The sequence below is a fragment of the Pelodiscus sinensis genome, chromosome 2, assembly GCF_049634645.1.
Source record: "Pelodiscus sinensis isolate JC-2024 chromosome 2, ASM4963464v1, whole genome shotgun sequence".
Classification (NCBI taxonomy): Eukaryota; Metazoa; Chordata; order Testudines; family Trionychidae; genus Pelodiscus; species Pelodiscus sinensis.
The window spans coordinates 256,596,374-256,617,194 of NC_134712.1; the positions used below are offsets into that span (position 1 = coordinate 256,596,374).

A 20,821-nucleotide genomic window follows, 5' to 3' on the forward strand; every position below is an offset into this window, starting at 1 on the left:
AAACTCTGACAAGTCAAATGTATAAGTATAATTTGGCAGAGGAAAAAAATTGAAGCGCAACTAGCAAAAAACACGAGTACGAACGGCCAAATAATTAAGTACATCAGAAGCAGGAAGTCTGCCAAGCAATCCGTGGGGCCTCTGGACACTCACGGGGATAAAGAAGCACTCAAGGAAGACCAGGCTGTTGTGGAGAAGCTAAATGAATTCTTTGCATTGGTCCTCGCTGCAGAGGCTGCGAGGGAGATTCCTGTATCTGAGCCATTCTTTTTAGGTGATAGATACGAGGAATGTCCTAGCCTGAGGTATCAATAGAGGAGGTTTTTGAACACATTAATACATTCAACAGTAAAAAGTCACCAGGACCAGATGGCATTCACCTAAGAGTTCTGAAGGAGCTCAGCTATGAAATTGGAGAACGACTAACCGTAGTATATAACTCAGTCTCTCTCCCAACAGTCTGGAGGGTAGCTAACGTGATGCTAAGTTCTACAACAGGCTCCAGAAGCGATCCTGACAACTGCAGACCAAGAAGCCTATCTTTAGCACCAGGAAAACGCTTGGTATCGCAAAGGACATCCGTGTCTTATCATGATGAACACAAAACAGTGGGCAAAATTCAATATGGTTTTTATAAAAGGAAATCATGCCTCATCAATCTACTGGAATTCTTGGAGGGGGTCAACAAACATGTGGACAAGGCTGATGATCCAGTGGGTACAGTGTACTCCTAGGTTAATGCCATCTGGTCCTGCTGACTTTTGACAAGGCCCCTCACTAAAGGCCCGTAAGCAAAGGAAGCTGCCATGGAATCAGAGTGAATAAATAACGACTTAACTGACTGGAGGGGGGAGGGTAGGAATAAATGGTCAGTTTTCACAATGGAGTGAGGTATCTAAAAGGGTGTTTTCAGGTATCGAAAAGGGTGTCCTAAGGAGGAGGGAGAAAACTTGTTCATCTTGGCCTCTGAGGATAGAACAAGAAGCAATGGACTTAAACTGCAGCAAGGGAGGTTTAGGTTGGACATTAGGAAAAAGTTCCTAACTGTCAGGGTGGTCAAACACTGGAATAAATTGCCCAGGGAGGTTGTGGAATCCCCATCTCTGGAGATATTTAAGAGCAGGTTAGATAAATGTCTATCAGGGATGATCTAGACAGTATTTGGTCCTGCCATGGGGGCAGGGGACTGGACTCGATGACTCTCGAGGTCCCTTCCAGTCCTAGTGTTCTCTGATTCTATGTAACTAGTGTTGTGTCTCAGAGGTCTGTAATGGGACTGGTACTGTTCAATATATTCATAAATGGTCTAGAACAAGAGATAAACAGGGAGGTGGTAAAATATGCAGATGATACAAAATGATTCCAGATAGTTAAGTCCAAAGCTGACTGTGAAGAGTGATAAAGGTATCTCACAAAACTGGATAATTGGGCAAGAAAATGACAGATGAAATTCAATGTTGATAAATGCAAAGTGATGCACACGGGAAAATATAATCCCAACTATACATATCAAATGATGGGGTTTAAATTAGCTGTTACCATTCAACAAGGAGATCTTCGAGTCATTGTGGAGAGCTCTCTGAAAACATCTGCTCAGTGTGCGGCAGTAGCCTACAAGCTTACAGAATGTTAGGAATCATTAGGGAAAGAGATAGATAATAAACCAGAACATAACGTGTCACCGTACAAATCCAGGGTACACCCACACCTGGAATGCTGCATGCTGGCCTGGTCACCCCATCTCAAGCAGGCCATATTACAACTGGACAAAGGATAAGGACAATACAAATTATTAGGACCATGGAACAGACTCCATTTGAAGAAGTGTGGTGTACCCGTTCACAAGACATAGAGGGGTCACCCAATGAAATTAATAGGCAGTGGGTTTAAAACAAACGTAAGGAAGTATTTGTTCACATGAGGCACAGTCGACCTGTGGAACTCCTTGCCAGATGTTGTGAAGGCCAAAAGTATAACTGGGTTCCGAAAAGAACTAGGTGAGTTGATAGAGGATAAGTCCATCAATGGCTATTCGCCAAGATGGGCAGGGGCACAACCCCATGCCTTGAGTGTCCATAAATCTATGGCTGCCAGAAGCTGAGCCTGGACTCACAGGGATGGATCACTCCAAACTGCTCTGTTCTGTTCATCCCCTCTGAAGCACCTGCCACCGACCATGCCAGAAGGCTGGGCTGTCTGGAGCACTGGTCTGACCCAGGGTGGCCGTTAGGGATGTGAGCTACCGGTTAATTGAACAGTCGAGAACCGCACGAACCCCTGTCAGTTACTTGACTATTCTATAGTCTCCAGGGGTGGGGCTGGTGGCCAGTGCACTCTGGCCCCACTCCGGGGGAGCCTCCTGCCTGTAGCAGAGGCAGCAGTGTGGGGTGCTAGATAGCAGCCAGTCCGCAGGGAAGCCAGTTCAAAAATCAGCTCCTTGCGCAGACCGGCTGCCTGCTCCCCCACTCTGCTGCCTCTTATACAGAGGCAGCAGCACAGGGTTGCACCATTCCCTGTCCGCAGGGGGGGTCTGAGCTCCCTACGGCCAGAGGCTGCTGGGGGGACAGGAAAGGCTGCCCTCTGTCCATGGCAGCCCGGGCTGGCCACAGTCTGAGGCTGGTCCTGCAGCAGCACCTGTCCACGGGAAGCTCGGGCCCACCGCGGACAGAGGCTGCTTTGCGGCAGCCTCCCCTGTCCCCTCTCCTCTGTGCCGCTGCCTCTGATATCAGTGGGGCAGGCGGCAACATGGAGCCTTGCGGGGGGGGGGAGGGGACTGGCTTTCAAGCCAACTCTCCACAGCACCGGCTTCTGCTCCCTCCCTCCCCTTGCTGCTTCTGATGCAGAGGCAGCACGGGTGGGGGGAAATGCACGTAGCTGAGAAGATTCGTATAGCTGACGACATGTCGACACCCCTATTGGCCGCTCCGATGTTCTGAAGAGCCGTTGACTTTGAATGTCCCCCAACCAGGGGCTATCGAAATGGGCCCATATGACTGGACCCAGAAGGTCCTGTCCAGTCCCATGTTCCCAAACAAACTAATCCCCCGGCACGCCATGGCACAACGGCTCTTGGACCACAACAGGGAAGGCCCAGGTAATGACGACAGACTGTAGAAATAACCCCAGACCCTCCCCAGCCCCAACCCTGCAATGTCTGGGACCAGGCCTGTGGAGTCCAGCGGCGCGATCCGGATGGGAGCAGCCACTCCAGGGCATGACCCTCGGTGTTAGCTCCTCAATAGATCTGCAGCCGCTCTCCCTCCCCATGGGGTCTGTCCTGGTCACTGGCTTTCTCCCCTCTGCTCTCACCCACAACTGGAACCAGTGTGGCTCCTCTGCCCCGGAGAAACACACCTCTCAGGACAGGCCCCAGGGCTTAACCTGCCCACTCCCCGTTCACACCCGGGGGGCGCGCCAGTGTGTTCTATTCCTGGCCTCGACGCTACATTTCACATGGTGCAGCTTTTCTATGAATTACTGCACCAATCCTAGGAACACTTGCAGGAAAAGTGGCCTTGGATTTTGAAGTACCAAGAATTGCTTCTACCTGCAGTTAGAACGTGACCCCGGGCTGGGCTGAAAAAAATAACTCAGCTGCGGTTGCTACTGACGGCTCCCATTGGCTCTGCACACACCAGCCCCTCCCAGCACAAACCATTCTCCTGGGGTGGAGCTGGCTGGAAACACAGAGGCAGCAGCGCAGGGAGCCGGGCGGGAGCTGGGCCATGAGGGGACCCTGTTTAAAAACCAGCTCCCCTCCCGGACGAGCTGCCTGTCACCCTGTGCTGCTGCCTCTGATACAGAGGCAGCAGCAGTTCCTGCTGGGGGGGAGGGGCAGGTCTCCGCAGACAGAGGCTGCTGGGTGGGGGGGTCCCAGCCCCAGGTGGATGGAGGCGCCGTTGCAGACAGAGGCTGCTTTGTGACAGCACCTCCCCTCCAGACAGGAGCTGCCACGAAGCAGCCACTGTCCGCGCCGAGGCTGCTTCACCGTAGCCTCCCCAGCCCCTGCTCCCCTCCCCGCCCCCACCATTACCTCTATTAGAGGCAGCAGTGCGGGGCAGGGGGCAGGCGACACCACACAGCTGGTGCTGGGGGAACTGGCCTTTAACCAGCTCCCCCCCAGCACCGGTTCCGGCTCCCCCTTGTTGCCTTCGTATCAGAGGCAGCAAGGGGGGGGGGGTGTGAGTAGTCAACTGGACTCATTGGTTAATCGACTCGTTGGCTACTTGTCACATCCCGACTCCAGACAGGGTCCCAGAGCAAAGGCTGGGCAACGCTGCAGGAGATTTCACCCCCACCCCACGTCACACCCTGCCCCCCCCACACCCTGCATCCCCTCCTTCACCTCTCTCCTGCGCTCCTACCCCCCGTCCCCACACCCCCGCCTACACCCTGACCCCCAGACCCTGCATCCCCTCCTTCACCTCTCTCCTGCGCTCCAACCCCCGTCCCCACACCCCCGCCTACACCCCGACCCCCTGACCCTGCATCCCCTCCTTCACCTCTCTCCTGCGCTCCTACCCCCCGTCCCCACACCCCGCCTACACCCCGACCCCCTGGCCCTGCATCCCCTCCTTCACCTCTCTCCTGCGCTCCTACCCCCCGTCCCCACACCCCCGCCTACACCCCGACCCCCGACCCTGCATCCCCTCCTTCACCTCTCTCCTGCGCTCCTACCCCCGTCCCCACACCCCCGCCTACACCCCGACCCCCGACCCTGCATCCCCTCATTCACCTCTCTCCTGTGCTCCTACCCCCCGTCCCCACACCCCCGCCTACACCCCGACCCCCTGACCCTGCATCCCCTCCTTCACCTCTCTCCTGCCCTCCTACCCCCCGTCCCCACACCCCCGCCTACACCCCAACCCCCTGACCCTGCATCCCCTCCTTCACCTCTCTCCTGCGCTCCTACCCCCCGTCCCCACACCCCCGCCTACACCCCAACCCCCTGACCCTGCATCCCCTCCTTCACCTCTCTCCTGCCCTCCTACCCCCCGTCCCCACACCCCCGCCTACACCCCGACCCCCCGACCCTGCATCCCCTCCTTCACCTCTCTCCTGCGCTCCTACCCCCCGTCCCCACACCCCCGCCTACACCCCGACCCCCTGACGCCGCATCCCCTCCTTCACCTCTCTCCTGCGCTCCAACCCCCCGTCCCCACACCCCCGCCTACACCCCGACCCCCTGACGCCGCATCCCCTCCTTCACCTCTCTCCTGCGCTCCAACCCCCCGTCCCCACACCCCCGCCTACACCCCGACCCCCTGACCCTGCATCCCCTCCTTCACCTCTCTCCTGCGCTCCTACCCCCCGTCCCCACACCCCCACCTACACCCCGACCCCCTGACCCTGCATCCCCTCCTTCACCTCTCTCCTGTGCTCCTACCCCCTGGCCCCACACCCCCGCCTACACCCCGACCCCCTGACCCTGCATCCCCTCCTTCACCTCTCTCCTGCGCTCCTACCCCCCGTCCCCACACCCCCGCCTACACCCCGACCCCCTGACCCTGCATCCCCTCCTTCACCTCTCTCCTGCGCTCCTACCCCCCGTCCCCACACCCCCGCCTACACCCCGACCCCCTGACCCTGCATCCCCTCCTTCACCTCTCTCCTGTGCTCCTACCCCCTGGCCCCACACCCCCGCCTACACCCCGACCCCCTGACCCTGCATCCCCTCCTTCACCTCTCTCCTGTGCTCCTACCCCACCAGGCCCCACACCCCCGCCTACACCCCGACCCCCCGACCCTGCATCCCCTCCTTCACCTCTCTCCTGCGCTCCTACCCCCCGTCCCCACACCCCCGCCTACACCCCGACCCCCCGACCCTGCATCCCCTCCTTCACCTCTCTCCTGCGCTCCTACCCCCCGTCCCCACACCCCCGCCTACACCCCGACCCCCTGACGCCGCATCCCCTCCTTCACCTCTCTCCTGCGCTCCAACCCCCCGTCCCCACACCCCCGCCTACACCCCGACCCCCTGACCCTGCATCCCCTCCTTCACCTCTCTCCTGCGCTCCTACCCCCCGTCCCCACACCCCCGCCTACACCCCGACCCCCTGACCCCGCATCCCCTCCTTCACCTCTCTCCTGCGCTCCTACCCCCCGTCCCCACACCCCCGCCTACACCCCGACCCCCTGACCCTGCATCCCCTCCTTCACCTCTCTCCTGCGCTCCTACCCCCCGTCCCCACACCCCCGCCTACACCCCGACCCCCTGACGCCGCATCCCCTCCTTCACCTCTCTCCTGCGCTCCAACCCCCCGTCCCCACACCCCCGCCTACACCCCGACCCCCTGACCCTGCATCCCCTCCTTCACCTCTCTCCTGCGCTCCTACCCCCCGTCCCCACACCCCCGCCTACACCCCGACCCCCTGACCCTGCATCCCCTCCTTCACCTCTCTCCTGCGCTCCTACCCCCCGTCCCCACACCCCCGCCTACACCCCGACCCCCTGACCCTGCATCCCCTCCTTCACCTCTCTCCTGTGCTCCTACCCCCTGGCCCCACACCCCCGCCTACACCCCGACCCCCTGACCCTGCATCCCCTCCTTCACCTCTCTCCTGCGCTCCTACCCCCCGTCCCCACACCCCCGCCTACACCCCGACCCCCTGACCCTGCATCCCCTCCTTCACCTCTCTCCTGCGCTCCTACCCCCCGTCCCCACACCCCCGCCTACACCCCGACCCCCTGACCCTGCATCCCCTCCTTCACCTCTCTCCTGTGCTCCTACCCCCTGGCCCCACACCCCCGCCTACACCCCGACCCCCTGACCCTGCATCCCCTCCTTCACCTCTCTCCTGTGCTCCTACCCCACCAGGCCCCACACCCCCGCCTACACCCCGACCCCCCGACCCTGCATCCCCTCCTTCACCTCTCTCCTGTGCTCCTACCCCCCGTCCCCACACCCCCGCCTACACCCCGACCCCCCGACCCTGCATCCCCTCCTTCACCTCTCTCCTGCGCTCCTACCCCCCGTCCCCACACCCCCGCCTACACCCCGACCCCCTGACGCCGCATCCCCTCCTTCACCTCTCTCCTGCGCTCCAACCCCCCGTCCCCACACCCCCGCCTACACCCCGACCCCCTGACCCTGCATCCCCTCCTTCACCTCTCTCCTGCGCTCCTACCCCCCGTCCCCACACCCCCGCCTACACCCCGACCCCCTGACCCTGCATCCCCTCCTTCACCTCTCTCCTGCGCTCCTACCCCCCGTCCCCACACCCCTGCCTACACCCCGACCCCCTGACCCTGCATCCCCTCCTTCACCTCTCTCCTGTGCTCCTACCCCCTGGCCCCACACCCCCGCCTACACCCCGACCCCCTGACCCTGCATCCCCTCCTTCACCTCTCTCCTGCGCTCCTACCCCCCGTCCCCACACCCCCGCCTACACCCCGACCCCCTGACCCTGCATCCCCTCCTTCACCTCTCTCCTGCGCTCCTACCCCCCGTCCCCACACCCCCGCCTACACCCCGACCCCCTGACCCTGCATCCCCTCCTTCACCTCTCTCCTGTGCTCCTACCCCCTGGCCCCACACCCCCGCCTACACCCCGACCCCCTGACCCTGCATCCCCTCCTTCACCTCTCTCCTGTGCTCCTACCCCACCAGGCCCCACACCCCCGCCTACACCCCGACCCCCCGACCCTGCATCCCCTCCTTCACCTCTCTCCTGTGCTCCTACCCCCTGGCCCCACACCCCCGCCTACACCCCGACCCCCCGACCCTGCATCCCCTCCTTCACCTCTCTCCTGCGCTCCTACCCCCCCGTCCCCACACCCCGCCTACACCCCGACCTCCTGACCCTGCATCCCCTCCTTCACCTCTCTCCTGTGCTCCTACCCCACCAGGCCCCACACCCCTGCCTACACCCCGACCCCTCCCCTACCCTGCATCCCCTGCTTCACTTCTCTCCTGCGCTCCTACCCCCTGGCCCCACACCCCCGCCTACACCCCGAACCCCCCCACCCTGCATCCCCTCCTTCACCTCTCTCCTGCGCTCCTACCCCCTGGCCCCACACCCCCTGCTTCCTATACCCCTAACCCTCCAAACCCTGCAGCCCCCCACGCTCCTACCCCCCCAGCCTCACACCCCCTCCTACACCCCTACTCCCCCAGACCCTGCACCCCCTCCTTCACCTCTCTCCTGCGCTCCTACCCCACCAGGCCCCACCCCCCCCCTACACCCCGACCCCCCGACCCTGCACCCCCTACTTCACCTCTCTCCTGCGCTCCTACCCCCCGTCCCCACACCCCCGCCTACACCCCAACCCCCCCGACCCTGCATCCCCTCCTTCACTGCAGGAAACCTTCACCCATATGGGGACCCCTCGGACTCACCTCTGCGCCAGGGTTGGAGGGTGGGGGTGGCTTTCCCTGCAGGGATGAGCCTGCCACTCCAGACCCATCACGCTACGTCCTCGCCTGGCGCTCATCGCTATCGCCTCCCCCTCTTGCTCCTCAGCTGATTTTCTCCCCACGGCCCCTGGGAGTGCCCAGATCCCCACTCCAGAAGGTGCCGTGATCCAGCACGTCAGCCCTGGTGAGCCAATCATGTCCCTCCAGAGCCGTGATCCAGCACTTCAGCCCGGTGAGCCAATCACGTCCCTCCAGAGCCGTGATCCGGCACGTCAGCCCAGGTGAGCCAATCACGTCCCTCCAGAGCCGTGATCCAGCACGTCAGCCCGGGTGAGCCAATCACATCCCTCCAGAGCTGTGATCCAGCACGTCAGCCCCGGGCGAGCCAATCACGTCCCTCCAGAGCTGTGATCCGGCACGTTAGCCCAGGTGAGCCAATCACGTCCCTCCAGAGCCGTGATCCAGCACGTCAGCCCCGGGTGAGCCAATCACGTCCCTCCAGAGCCGTGATCCGGCACGTCAGCCCCGGGTGGGCTCCACTTACATTCCATTCTTGTCTCTAAATAAATATACAGCGGGGCCTCTCCCCCCTGCACACAGGGCACGTGCACACTGCGTGTCACACATCACACACTCACCCTCCCCATGTGCACCAGGGACATGCTGTAGACTGCACACATCTCCTCTTCCCAGTGCACCTGGGGCACCTGCCACGTGTACACACATGACCTTCCCATGTACACATGCAGCACTTCCCATACATTGCTTGGGTGGCAAAGTAGAAGGCGTATAATATATGCATGGCCTCCTCCTATTGCACGCAGGGTATATGCCGCATATTACACACATAGCCTTCCTCTCTGCATGGGGGTACATGGTATATCTTACATTCATGGCCTTCCCCTGTGCACACAGGAAATCTGGCATGTATCACACGCCTGGCCTTCCCCTGTGCACATAGTATACATGGCAGCGGCCCATCAACAGCCGCCCTGGCTTTCCTCCAGCACAGTCTGCCAGTGCCGATTAGCAACACCGGAGCATCGCAGTGCACGGCTCGGCAGAGCAGCACTGACCTAATTCCTGCCCGGCTAAGCCCTGGGGGGCAGGGAGGGATGAGGAAACCCTTCCCCCTCTCCCTCCTCACCCTGCCGGTGCTCAGGGACCTGGCCTGCCCTCTCCCTAACTCAAGACATGGAGACAGCAAGGGAACAGGCTGCCCCCGCCACAGGGGCTGGGCCAGGAGCCGCTCTCCTGGAAGGCTGCTGGGAGCGAAGCTGCTCTGGGGCGTAGCAGTCGCCGGCGCCTTGCCGGAGCGTCGCCCGGCCCGCTCAGCCCCACGCCAGCGCCGGCACCCTGGGGCCCACGCGGGGCGCGCGGATGGGACGGAAAAGGGCCGTCGGCAGCAGGCGTCTCCCTCCAGCGCCGCTTTCCGGCGGAGGGGGCCTGACGGCAGAGAGGGGCCTTCTGTTGCCCCGGCACCCCCCCAGGGATGGGACTGCAGTGGCAAAGATAAGGCGGGCGGGGGGCTGGCGGAGCTGGGTGGGTACCCGGGGCTGTGGAGCCGGGGGGAGCGGGAGCTCAGCGGTCGCTGCTAAGGGTGGTTATCGACAGCTAAGGGAACGAAGCCGCTTGGGCAGGCGGCGCTCGGCCTGGCAGTGAGCCAGCGCCCCGGGGGCGGGCAGGCGCAGCGGAGGCTCCGTCCCGCGAGAGACGGGTCAATTCCTGATTCCGCCCGGCTCCCTGTGTGACCCTGGGCTGGGCCTCAGGCGTGGGGAGCAGAAGGGTCCCCCCCACCTTGTGGCTAGAGGCGCTGCCGCCCCACCATCACTCAGAGACACATTCTCCCCCAGGGTTATGACTGCAGATGATCTGCTGCATCTGGAGACATCTGGGGGGGGGGGGGGAAATGGGGTCCCCCCCAGCACGGCAGTGCAGAGCCCAACGCAACCCCGGCTGTGGAAGCAGGCTCCCCACGTCTGGGGGAGAGGGGGCGTCCGGGTGGCTCAATAGGGGATTTCTCTGGGGTGCCCACCACCCCACCACTGGGCAGCTCACAAGGACTCAGAACTAAGCAATTGGGCAGAGGCAGCCCGGGAACTGTCTTGCCCACCACCAGCCCCTGTTGCGGGCAGACCCAGCAAGAGCCCGGCCTCTCGGCAGGATGCGGGAAGAGACCGTCCCACGCGAAAGTCAAGGCAGACGTGAGCTCCCAGTCCAAGTTACGCCCGGGCTCAGGGAGGAGAGTTTGGGCCCAGCCCCAGACTTTACAGACCAAAGCCAGCCCTGGGGACGGAGCCTGTGAACAGACCTCGGACTCGATAAGGGGCGCCAGGAATCAAAGGGAAACAGGAATCGGCTCGCGCCCAGCTGTGAAGGAGCCTCCGCAGTGAGAAATGGGTCTTCCACTCTGCATCTGGGACCCGCCCGCTACAGCCCATCTCCTCAGCAGCACAGGCTCCCGTGAGCACTGTGAGCCAAGGGGCAGGGTCATGGGTTTGGGGAACACTGGTCCACCTTCTATGGGGCAAGGCCTCCCCACACTAGAAAGGGACCCAATCTCCTGGGGAACAGGCTGGCTGGATTAGACAGGCGAGGGGACAGCACCATCATGGGGAACTTCAATTTGAGTGCAAAATATCCTGGAACGTCCTACCACTATTCTGTGACTGAAAAGGGCTGCCTCCAATGTTCCCGCTACTCTTTTCCATGGGTGTGTGGAATAATTCTGCGCGCGCGCTGAGGCATATGGGAATGTGCACCGCTAGTGGAAACAAAACACTAACTGTGGGCACTCTGCTAATCAGGAGGGCAGCATCGGAATCTCTACTGAGTGGCCGCACAAGTGCGCATCTTACAGGGAACAAAAGGGAAGGGTAAAAAAGAGAAAAGATCCGGGCACCCGGAGACAAAATCAACATGTGGGGAACAACAGTAATGACGGAACCAAAGGAAACGAAGAGAAGAAACCCCTGAAGTGCCTATTCATCAATGCTAGGAGCTAGGGATGTTAAAATGCGGTTGATTGACTAGTCGAGTAGTCGATGGAACTTCCATCGACTACTCGACTGACTAGTCGATAGGCACTTCCGCATTCCTCTTTTGAAATGTACAAGAGCCCCAGGAGCACGGGGTCAGCTGGAAACTCCCCAGCTGATTCCGGGTTCTGCGCGGCATTTCCCCAGAACTGGATCAGCTGGGAAGTCCCCAGCAGACCCCAGGGTCCACGGCTGCCCCTTTGAAACGCAGAGGCGGCGTTTCAAAGGGGCAGCCACCGCATAGCTGATCCCCGGCTCAGCTGTGTGGTGCTGCCACTTTGAAGTACCCCCTCCCTCCTTTGCTGCCTCTATCTCATAGAGGCAGCAAGGTGGGGGGGAATCAACTAGTTGACTAGTCGAGAGACTATCCTGTATAAGCAAATGCTTACCAGATAGTCGACTAGTTGACTAGTCTTTAACATCCCTGCAAGGAGCCTGCATATATTACAAAGGCAAAGAATCGAAACAGATCATATCTGGCCATCAATTAGATCCGGTTGGTAACACTGAAACCTGGTGGGGTGATTGGCATGACCGGAGTGATAAAATCAGCGGTTATAGTCCTGCTTTGGAAGCATGGAGTGGGAAAAAGAGGGGCGCACTATGTTAAAACCAGCATCACCTGTTTCCGAGTTGCTGACCACTAGGAAGAAAGCGGTCTTGAATGCTTACGGGCCAACGCCCTAATGAATCACACACAAGACGGGGTATTAAGTGACTGCTAGAGACCATCAAATCACAGCAGGGAACAGAATGACCAGATCTGCAAGCGTTTGTCTCTCCAGTGTCACGGGGAGCTTCAATTGGAGTGCAAAATATCCTTGGAATGTCTTACCATTATTCCGTAACTGAAAAGTGTTGCCTCCAGTGTTCCCGCCAATCTTTTCCATCCATGTGCGGAATAAATGTTTATGTGCACTGAGGCATGTGTGAACGTGCACTGCTAGTGGAAACAAAACACTAGCTAGGCATTTGAATCTCTCCTGAGCGGGCGCACAAGTGCGTGTCTTACAGGGAACACTGGTTGCGTCCAAGGGAGGGGAATTCCGTGTTAGACCTTATCTTGACAGGTAAAGCCGCCTGGCTCACAGAACGAACCATTAACGGTGGCTTAGGCACAAGTGATCACGACTTGATCACACTGATACGGTGCAAACAGAACGAAGTCCAGACCAGCGACATACACGCTCATGGGGCTTCGAAAGAGTCAATGTCACAAAGCCGGAAACAAGGAGCCAGATCAGCTGGGAGGAAGAATGTAATTGGCGAAATGCAAATGATGATTGGGAATTGCTTGAGAACACATGCAGGCAGCTTTTCTATCCATATTGGAGGTCTTTCTAAAGATCTGCTCTAGGAATGATACTTAGGGAGTTTGCCAGACCCGTAGCAGACAAAAGGTCAGACTCAGTGCTCGGGCCATATGAATCTATGCACTGACCTCTATGGACTACACTGGCTCCCCACAGAACCTCACGCCGGGATCAAAGTCTCGACCCTTATCTTCAAAGAGCCCCGTGGTCCAGTGTATCTAAAAGCGGTGCCCCTCCGACATCACAGGGCACCGCTCACCTGTGCGAGAGGCAGGGCGTGCTCCAGGGTTAGTCTGAGCATGTGGGACCCGCTAAGGACCCCCACAAGCACGCAGCTGGTCGCCCTGCTCCGACTCACCTTCACCGTATAAACACACTGCAGCGTGACCACCGCCTCCCAAAAGACACACCGCTCTCAGCCAGGGGCAGAGGGTGAGAGAGAGCAATCCACACAGGACAGGTGTGAGGCTGCTGGAAAGGGCTTGGAGGCTCCGGTGCTGAACACGCACGAAGGGAAGGGAAACCCATGGACCCCACTGGACAACCTGTTTCACATGGAGCCCAACAGAAAAGTAACTCAAGAGCCTTTCCACTGGGCCGTTCCAACATCTAGGCTCCCATCCGCGGGGAGCAGAACCATGGGCCTGTCACGGCAGCTCTCCATGCACCCGTCCCCATGCTCCCGGCACCACTCAGCGAGCACTTGGCTGCATTATGAACATGTGCAGGGGCGTTCAGGAAGAACGAATCCACTACAAGAACTCCCTGGAGGTTAAATAGCCTCTCCTGTCCACAAAACTGCCTAGTATCGGCTGCAATTTTATCCCCCGGCTACACGGCAGAGGTCACCTGCAGTCCTGTCCTGCCCTCTTCTCACCACAGCCGCTGCATCTCCCTTCTCTTTCTCCCATTCTCCGGTATCAAAAGGTCAGAACTTCCACCACACTGAGTATGTCTGCACTGCATTGCTCTTTCGAGGGAGGAATGCAAATGCAGGCGAGCGAAATTGCAAATGAAGCGCGGATTTGAATTTCCCGCGCTTCATTTGCATCATCGCATCCGAGCGCTTTTTCGAAATATCCTATTTCGAAAGAAAAAACGCAGTCTAGACGGGGTTATTTCGAAAAAACCCTTCTTTCGAAATAACCCTTATTCCTTCAAAAACAAGGTTTAAGGGTTATTTCGAAAGAAGGGTTTTTTTCTCGAAATAACTGCATCTCAACAGCATTTTGTCTTTCGAAATAGGGTATTTCGAAAAAGCGGCCGGATGAGATTATGCAAATGAGGCACGGGAAATTCAAATCCGCGCTTCATTTGCAATTTCACTCGCCTGCAATTGCATTCCTCTCTCGAAAGAGGAATGCGGTGTAGACATACTCAGTGTGAACATCTCCGTATATGCAGGCAGGATGCGCACCTGTGTGGCCAAAGGCAAAGGAGTTACTTCAGATTTACCCCAGAGTGCTGGAGGGAAAGAAAAGTCAGGTGGTTAGAGCCCTTCTCTAGGACTTGAGAAACTGGTGTTCCATTCCTTGCTCTGACACAGACCTCCTGTGCCCCCTTGGACAAGTCACTTAACCACTCCATGGGTCAGTTTCACGAGACAATGGGCATGACAGTGGCTATGAGACAGGCAGATGCCCAAACACACTGCGAACGGGGTCCTCAGGTAGGGATCAGAAGCCGATTCAAGCATGCTCACCTAATAACAGCCATCACCACATTTCGTGTATTGTCTCCTATCAAATGCCACCTGAATTTGGTCTCTCAGATGCTTAGAGAGCCCAATAACTGGAAGGTGCCACGCTGCTCTCAAGAAGGCCTCGTTTTTGCTGGGGCCTCTTCCCTCTCTCAATTTTTGATCAACCCGTGTATGCCAGGACTGGGCCCAAGCAGCCTCCCAGTGTGGCCTAGCATGGTTCAAACCACATCGCGCACCTAGTGAATTCCTCGCTCTGCTCCTTTGCCCCTTGTGCTGCACATGCCTTGCTGGCACCCTTGGGGCAGCCTCTTCCCGCATCTTTCCACCTCCCTTCAAACCTCAAACGAAAACATCTCCCTTCTGCCCTGAGTTTGGCCAGGAACGCCCCCGGATTGCAACCTGACAGCACGCTCTGCCGCCACGTGCCCTGATTCTGGGGCGCTTTCTTTGGGTTTGGGGTTTGCATAGGGACCCCGCCCGGGTCGCATGGCCGGTTTCGGACTCCCGGCAGCCCCGGTGGGGGCGCTTACCTGCAGAAGGCGCCCAAGCTTTCCACCAGGTAGCACTGGCCCCCGTTGTGGCAGTAGCTGGGGAAGATGTCGCAGACGGATTTGCAGGAGTTGTTATACCTGACGTAGCCACTTCTGCACTCGGTGCCGTTCTCGCTGCCTGGCCCCGCCGCCATGGCCGACTGGCCCAGGTCCTTGCTGGTCTCTGCCGGGCGCGGCCCGGATGTGGTGCCGCCCCCCGAGAGGATGAAGGTCTGGAGCGGCGGGATGACGTAGCGGCGGCTGGTGGGCTCCGCCTGCTGCACCATGGTCTGGATCTTGGGCGTGGCCGGGGTGGGCAGCTCAGCGTCGTTCTCATCGTTCAGGTCCCGTCTCGGCCCGCCTCCCCCCTCCTCCTCCTCCTCCTCCTCCTCCAGCTCGTCGTCCTCGCCATCCTCGTCCCCGTCCGTGTAGAAGGAGGTGGTGGGGTAGAAATCCGACTCGTCGAAGGGCGTGAAGTCGTCGTAGAGCTCGTGAATGGCCCAGGACGTCGCCTTGTCACCCGGCTTCCTCTTGGGGGAGTTGGGGCCCCCGGCAGGGACGTCCTCCAGGCCCCCGCCCCCGCCCCGGCTCTCCCCCTCAAAGAGGTCGTAATAGTCAATGTCGATGATCTCGGAGACCGACTGATCCGAGGGAGGCTCAGGGGACTCGAGAGCATGGACGGGGGACGTGGCGGCCAAAGGGGAACCCGGAGACACCTCGGGATTGAGCCAGGTTCGATCCGTGCCGCCTACAGCACCCTGGGCTGGGGAGCTGCTGGAGGACGCCAACCACAGCTCCAGAGGCTCCTGCTTCTGGGCGGAGTCCTGAGCCAGCCCGGCGCTGCTCGGCGTCTGGGTGCCCAGCTCCGGGGCCTGGCCGCCGGGGGTGGGGGGCTGCAGCACCACTTCCCCAAAGGCCTCCAGCAGCAGGTCCGTCTCGGCCGAGTCTGAGCTGAGGCCTGCTCCGGTCGACGCGCCGTCTGCGCCCGCCCTCTCTGCGGGGCTCTGGGAGGCCGGCGGGGTGACCGTGAGCGCCACGGACGCCGCCGGACTCCCTGCACCGCCTGAAGAGGCCCCAGCAGGCTGGTCTCCGCTCCCGGCCTCCTCCTGGCTGTCAGGGCTGGCGCTCTCCGGCACTCCCTTTGTGTCACTTAATGCCAAAGCAACGGCCTCTCCGTTCACAGGCCAAGTCACACTAGTCACGCCTGAGGAGACTTCCATGGGCCCCTCATTGTCCTTAGCCAACAAAGGCTTCAGGGGCCAGGCACTCTGGCTGTCAGGCCCCCCGGGGCATCCTGAACAGACTGATGATTCATTGTTCTCCTGGCGAATCCCGCCCGGATAATACCGCACAGAGATCCCTGCTCCGGAGAGGCCGCTGACTTGGTCGGCGGATGCTGCAGCAGCCGTGCCGACGCCTCCCACTGCCAGCCCTGGGAGATCAGCAGGTGTCTGTCTCCGGAATTCCTTCACTCCGTCTGCTTCCATAGGCTCCGCTGTGGAGCTGTTTTCCCCTGCTCCAGTGGCATGGCCCTGGGGGCTCTGTTCCCTGCCTCTGTCCAGGAATGACGGGGTGCCCTCCCAGCCAGCCCCTGGCACGTCCGAGGTGTTCTGGCGCTCTGGGTGCCTTTTGGAGGCTACAGGTTATGTGGGAAAGAAAAAAAGCATCAGACAGGGCGTTCAAGTGGGGCTGCAAATCACAGGGGTGAATGAGTGAGTGAGCGTATGTGTGTCTGTTCAAGAGGGGCTGCAAATCACAGGTAGGAGTGAGTGTGCGTGTGCGTGTGTGTGTGCGCGCACGTTCAAAAGGGGCTGCAAATCACAGGGTGAGTGAGTGAGTGTGTGTGTTCAAGCAGGGCTGCAAATCACAGGGGTGTGTGTGTTCAAGGGGGGCTGCAAATCACAGGGGTGTGTGTGTGTGTGTGTTCGTGTTCAAGAGGGGCTGCAAATCACAAGCAGGAGTGTGTGTGTGTTTGTGTTCAAGAGGAGCTGCAAATCATGGAGGAGTGAGAGTGTGAGTGTGAGTGTGTGTGTGTGCGTGCGCGCTCCATGGACACTGCATATAAAACCAGCACCTTTGCACGCCCAAAGAGCACTCTCCCCACCGCCGCCCCAGCTCACCAGACACCCGTGCAAACGTTCATGCCATCATTTCAAAACGAATCATTGTTTTCCGAACAACAGACACCCTGGTAAAAATAGCATCTGCATTTGCTAAATTCAGCCTTCCTTGGAGCTCAAGCTTTCTCCCACACTCCCCCACGCTCACTCGCTCGCTCTCTTTGATTCATGGTTTTCCCCCACATTTCAATTATAGTAAAGCACCATCGGCTGCAGGGAAGAAAACGGGAAAGTTTGTGCCCAATTCCATCTCCTCCCCACTCTGGCTTCCTTTTTCCATTCCTGTCTGGGGAGGGACCCACATTTCTGCCGGTCTCCCTGTAACCTTGTGGAGCGGGACATGCAGCGGATAGGAGGGCCGCGGGAGGGTGTATTTTGGGCAGGGTCGCCCAGGCCTATGAACCTTAGCAGGACTGGGGAAAGCCAGCAGCATCCTAACCTCTGCCCGCCCACCCGCCTGTGACCTACTCCACGGTCCTCTTAGGCACCATTCAAGCATTTTACACAGCTACTGCTGAAAACACACAATCGGAAGGGTTTTTTTGCCCTGTTTTCGCGTGGGGGAGGGGACGGAAGGGGCTTCCTTATGACTTCCCAAGGCTGAAGGCCCCTGCAATGAAATGGCCCTTGTCGCGGAGACGTGAGCTGTATCACAGATGCTCAAGCCAGAAGGGACCACTGCGATCTACGCCGTCTCCCCTCGGCCCTGCCGCCGCCTCGCCCGAGTGCAGGCAAGAGAACTGCCCCCACATCATCCCCAGAGCCCATCCCTCAGAAAATCCCGCCAGCCCTGGCTGCACGACGGAGGCACCACCACGGCCCGGGGCAAACGGCTCCGGGGGGACCGAGGGGCTCGGCACCTGTGCTTAAAAAGAGGGGAAAAAACCCAAAACTCTCCTTCGAAAAGAAACCCGAATCCGGAAATTTTGCACGCGGGGGAGGGGAAGGCAAGAGGGGCTTCAGGACCTGACTCCACCTCAGTCAAGACCCAATTTCCCTCTGCCACACGGGTTCAAGTCTGCCCTGCCCCCCCATTCCTACAGGTCACACGTGAACCAGAGCCGAAAGGGGTCCCCAGTCTCTCCCCCCACACGCACCATGGCCGAGAGGAACCCCCATTTCCCCCACCCCACATGCACTATGACTGTGAGGGTCCCCCATTTCCCCTCCCACACGCACCATGGGGGAGAGGAGCCCCCATTTCCCCCACACACACACCATGGGGGAGAGGAGCCCCCATTTTCCCCCTACATGCACCATGGCCGATAGGGGATCCCCATTCCGAGGGGCCCCCCATGCACCCTGGCCGAGAGGGTCCCCCATTTCCCCTCCCACACGCACCATGGGGGAGAGGAGCCCCCATTTCCCCCCCACACACACCATGGCCGATAGGGGATCCCCATTCCGAGGGGCCCCCCATGCACCCTGGCCGAGAGGGGTCCCCATTTCCCCCAGCATGCGCGGCGCGGGGACCCCCATTCTCCCGACACACACACGTGCCCCAGAGGGACGGGGGGGCAGAGGCATCCAGCCCCCCCTTTCTCTGCCCCCCACATTCTTCCAACACGAAACCTCGGGGTTTGCCCCCCGCCCCGCCCCGGGGCTTCCCCGCCCGGCGGATCGGGACCCCCGCGGGCACCTACCGGGAGCCGGCCCCGGGCCGGCCGCGAGGAGCAGGGCGAGAGCCAGCAGCAGGGCAGGTCCCCCGGCGGCGCCGGCGGCGCGTCCCATGGTGGCAGGGGCCGAGCGAGCCCCCCGCCCCGACGGCCCCGCGCTCAGCCCCCGAGGCGCCGCAGCCGCATGGCCCGGCCGGCTCCCGCCTCGCCCGGCTCCCGGCTCCCGGCTCCCGGCTCCCGCGCCCGGCTGCTCCGGCGGAGCCGAGCGCTGCGCAGCCCTGGGCTCCCGGCGGCCGCGCGCGGATGCTGACGCCGGCTGAGCTGCCGCTGCCCTGCGAGGGGGAGTGTGTGTGTGTGGGGGGGGGGGGATGCAGCCCGCACGGCCGCTGCCTCCCCTGTCTGAGCAGTGCCTGCTGCAGGCACACCCCTCCCCCCGCGGCTGCGGCTGTCTGTCCGCCCCCGTCCTCCTGTCCTGCCCAGCACCCCCCCCCCCCCCCCCGCTCAGAGTGGGGACAGGACCGAGAGGGAGAACAGGGGGGAGGTGCCCGCCCTGGCTTGAAGTGGTTTCCACACAGGGTTCAGGCTCCTGGCTCTCTGCACTGCACCCAAGGCTCCAGCCCAGAGACAGACACAGCCCCCCCCTCTCCCCCCCCCCCCCCACACACACTAGGCTGTAGCCTCCCTGCGGGTTTAGGGGCTGGATGCTGGAATCCCTGGTGGAATTCTGTGACCCAGCTGATGCAGCTCGGACTGGCGTGTCCCCCTTCTGACATGACCCCCCCCCCCTGCTAGAGAGACAGGCGCCTAACCAGTGGGCAGGTGTGGACAGACCAGGCGGTCGAGCCTGGCACACACACAAAGCAGGAGCCGCAAGAGAGAGGGGCTACAGGACGGAGGTGTCTGTGCAGTGAGAGGAACGAGGAGACGCATGCAGCTGCGGAGCGCGTCCCACATACAGCGCTGTACACACACACCAGGCACCGCACCGCACCGCGCCTGCGTTCGGAAGAGCGAGACGTGAAGAGACACAAAGCATTCATGTGCAGCTGTGAGCAAGCAAGGTAAGCTAGCATGGGGGGGGGGGGGGACAGTACACAGGAGCCACCTGCATGTCTAGACTGAGACAGCCAACTCACCCCACCAAGTCAGACACATGCACCAGAATGAGACATGAAGCAGCATCACACATTAATGGATAACTGGCCAATTGGTACCAAATGAGAGCCCATGACGGGATGATAGAGAGGTTTTATCGATGGGCATCTTAGCCAGAAGAGGCAAAGATTTGAATGAGAGATGCGGATCATACCAAACGCGCACGGATAATGCTGGCTTACCCCAGGTAGTCTGCATATTAGATCAGCTCAGAAAATAGATTTTTCCATCCCACGAGAAAGTCTAACATTTCAACATTGATTTTCACTCCAAAGCAGGGTGGGAAAAAAAGGCAAAATTTCCCGCAGAGGGGAAATTCCAGAAAATATCAATTCAAAACGATTGAAACGCTTTATTTCAGTAAGATGAAAGCATTTCCATTCAAACAAATATAACACCTTAACAGGAGTATTATCAAAGGCAACAGAAAATAAAAACTATAGTTGAAACAAAACATTTTTAGCCCCTATCCGAACAAAAGCCCTTTTGACGTATTGAAATAAGAACGCCAAAAGGACTGGATTCAACACACTGTCACCTAAACACGTCATGAACATGGACGGGATCCCGCAACACGTTTCAGTGTCAAGAAAACGGCATTTTCGGGTGACAACCTGTTCCACGGAACGTTTTCAACCACACTGGCTTATACGTCGGGTGTGTCACAACCAGACTATTCCTAGAAACAATATGGAGGATTTAAAAGCATTGACTGGTGCTATTTTTTGTACCCATCTGCCTGCAGAGTTCTCCAGAACAGGTCTACAGGGCTCCGAAGGAGGAAGGTGTGTCAACTCTACATAGCTTGTCTCTAAATCCTGATTTAAGATCCAACCCCTCACAATCGCTCAGGGCTCCCCACAAAAGTGAAGATCCCAGGACCATTCCGTTCCGGCTGTACAGCGTGAGAATGTATTCGTGCTGGGCCGAAACACCGGGTGTCCGTCTGTCAGAGGCTGGGGTCTGAATGGTGCCTGATCAGACAGATGG

The 20,821-nt window shown here is 59.7% G+C and overlaps 1 protein-coding gene across 1 annotated transcript in view; it reads right to left on the reverse strand.

Moving 5' to 3' along the window:
- CSPG5 (chondroitin sulfate proteoglycan 5) overlaps positions 1-19,038 on the reverse strand; it is a 37,593-nt gene extending 18,555 nt beyond the window's left edge. The window contains exons 1-2 of the mRNA XM_075923021.1: positions 18,704-19,038; positions 14,941-16,576 (exon numbers count right to left, since the gene is read on the reverse strand). Of these exons, the coding sequence (XP_075779136.1) occupies positions 14,941-16,576; positions 18,704-18,791 (1,724 nt within the window). The 5' untranslated portion in view covers positions 18,792-19,038. The remainder of the gene's footprint in view (positions 1-14,940; positions 16,577-18,703) is intronic.
- Positions 19,039-20,821: the final 1,783 nt, after the last annotated feature.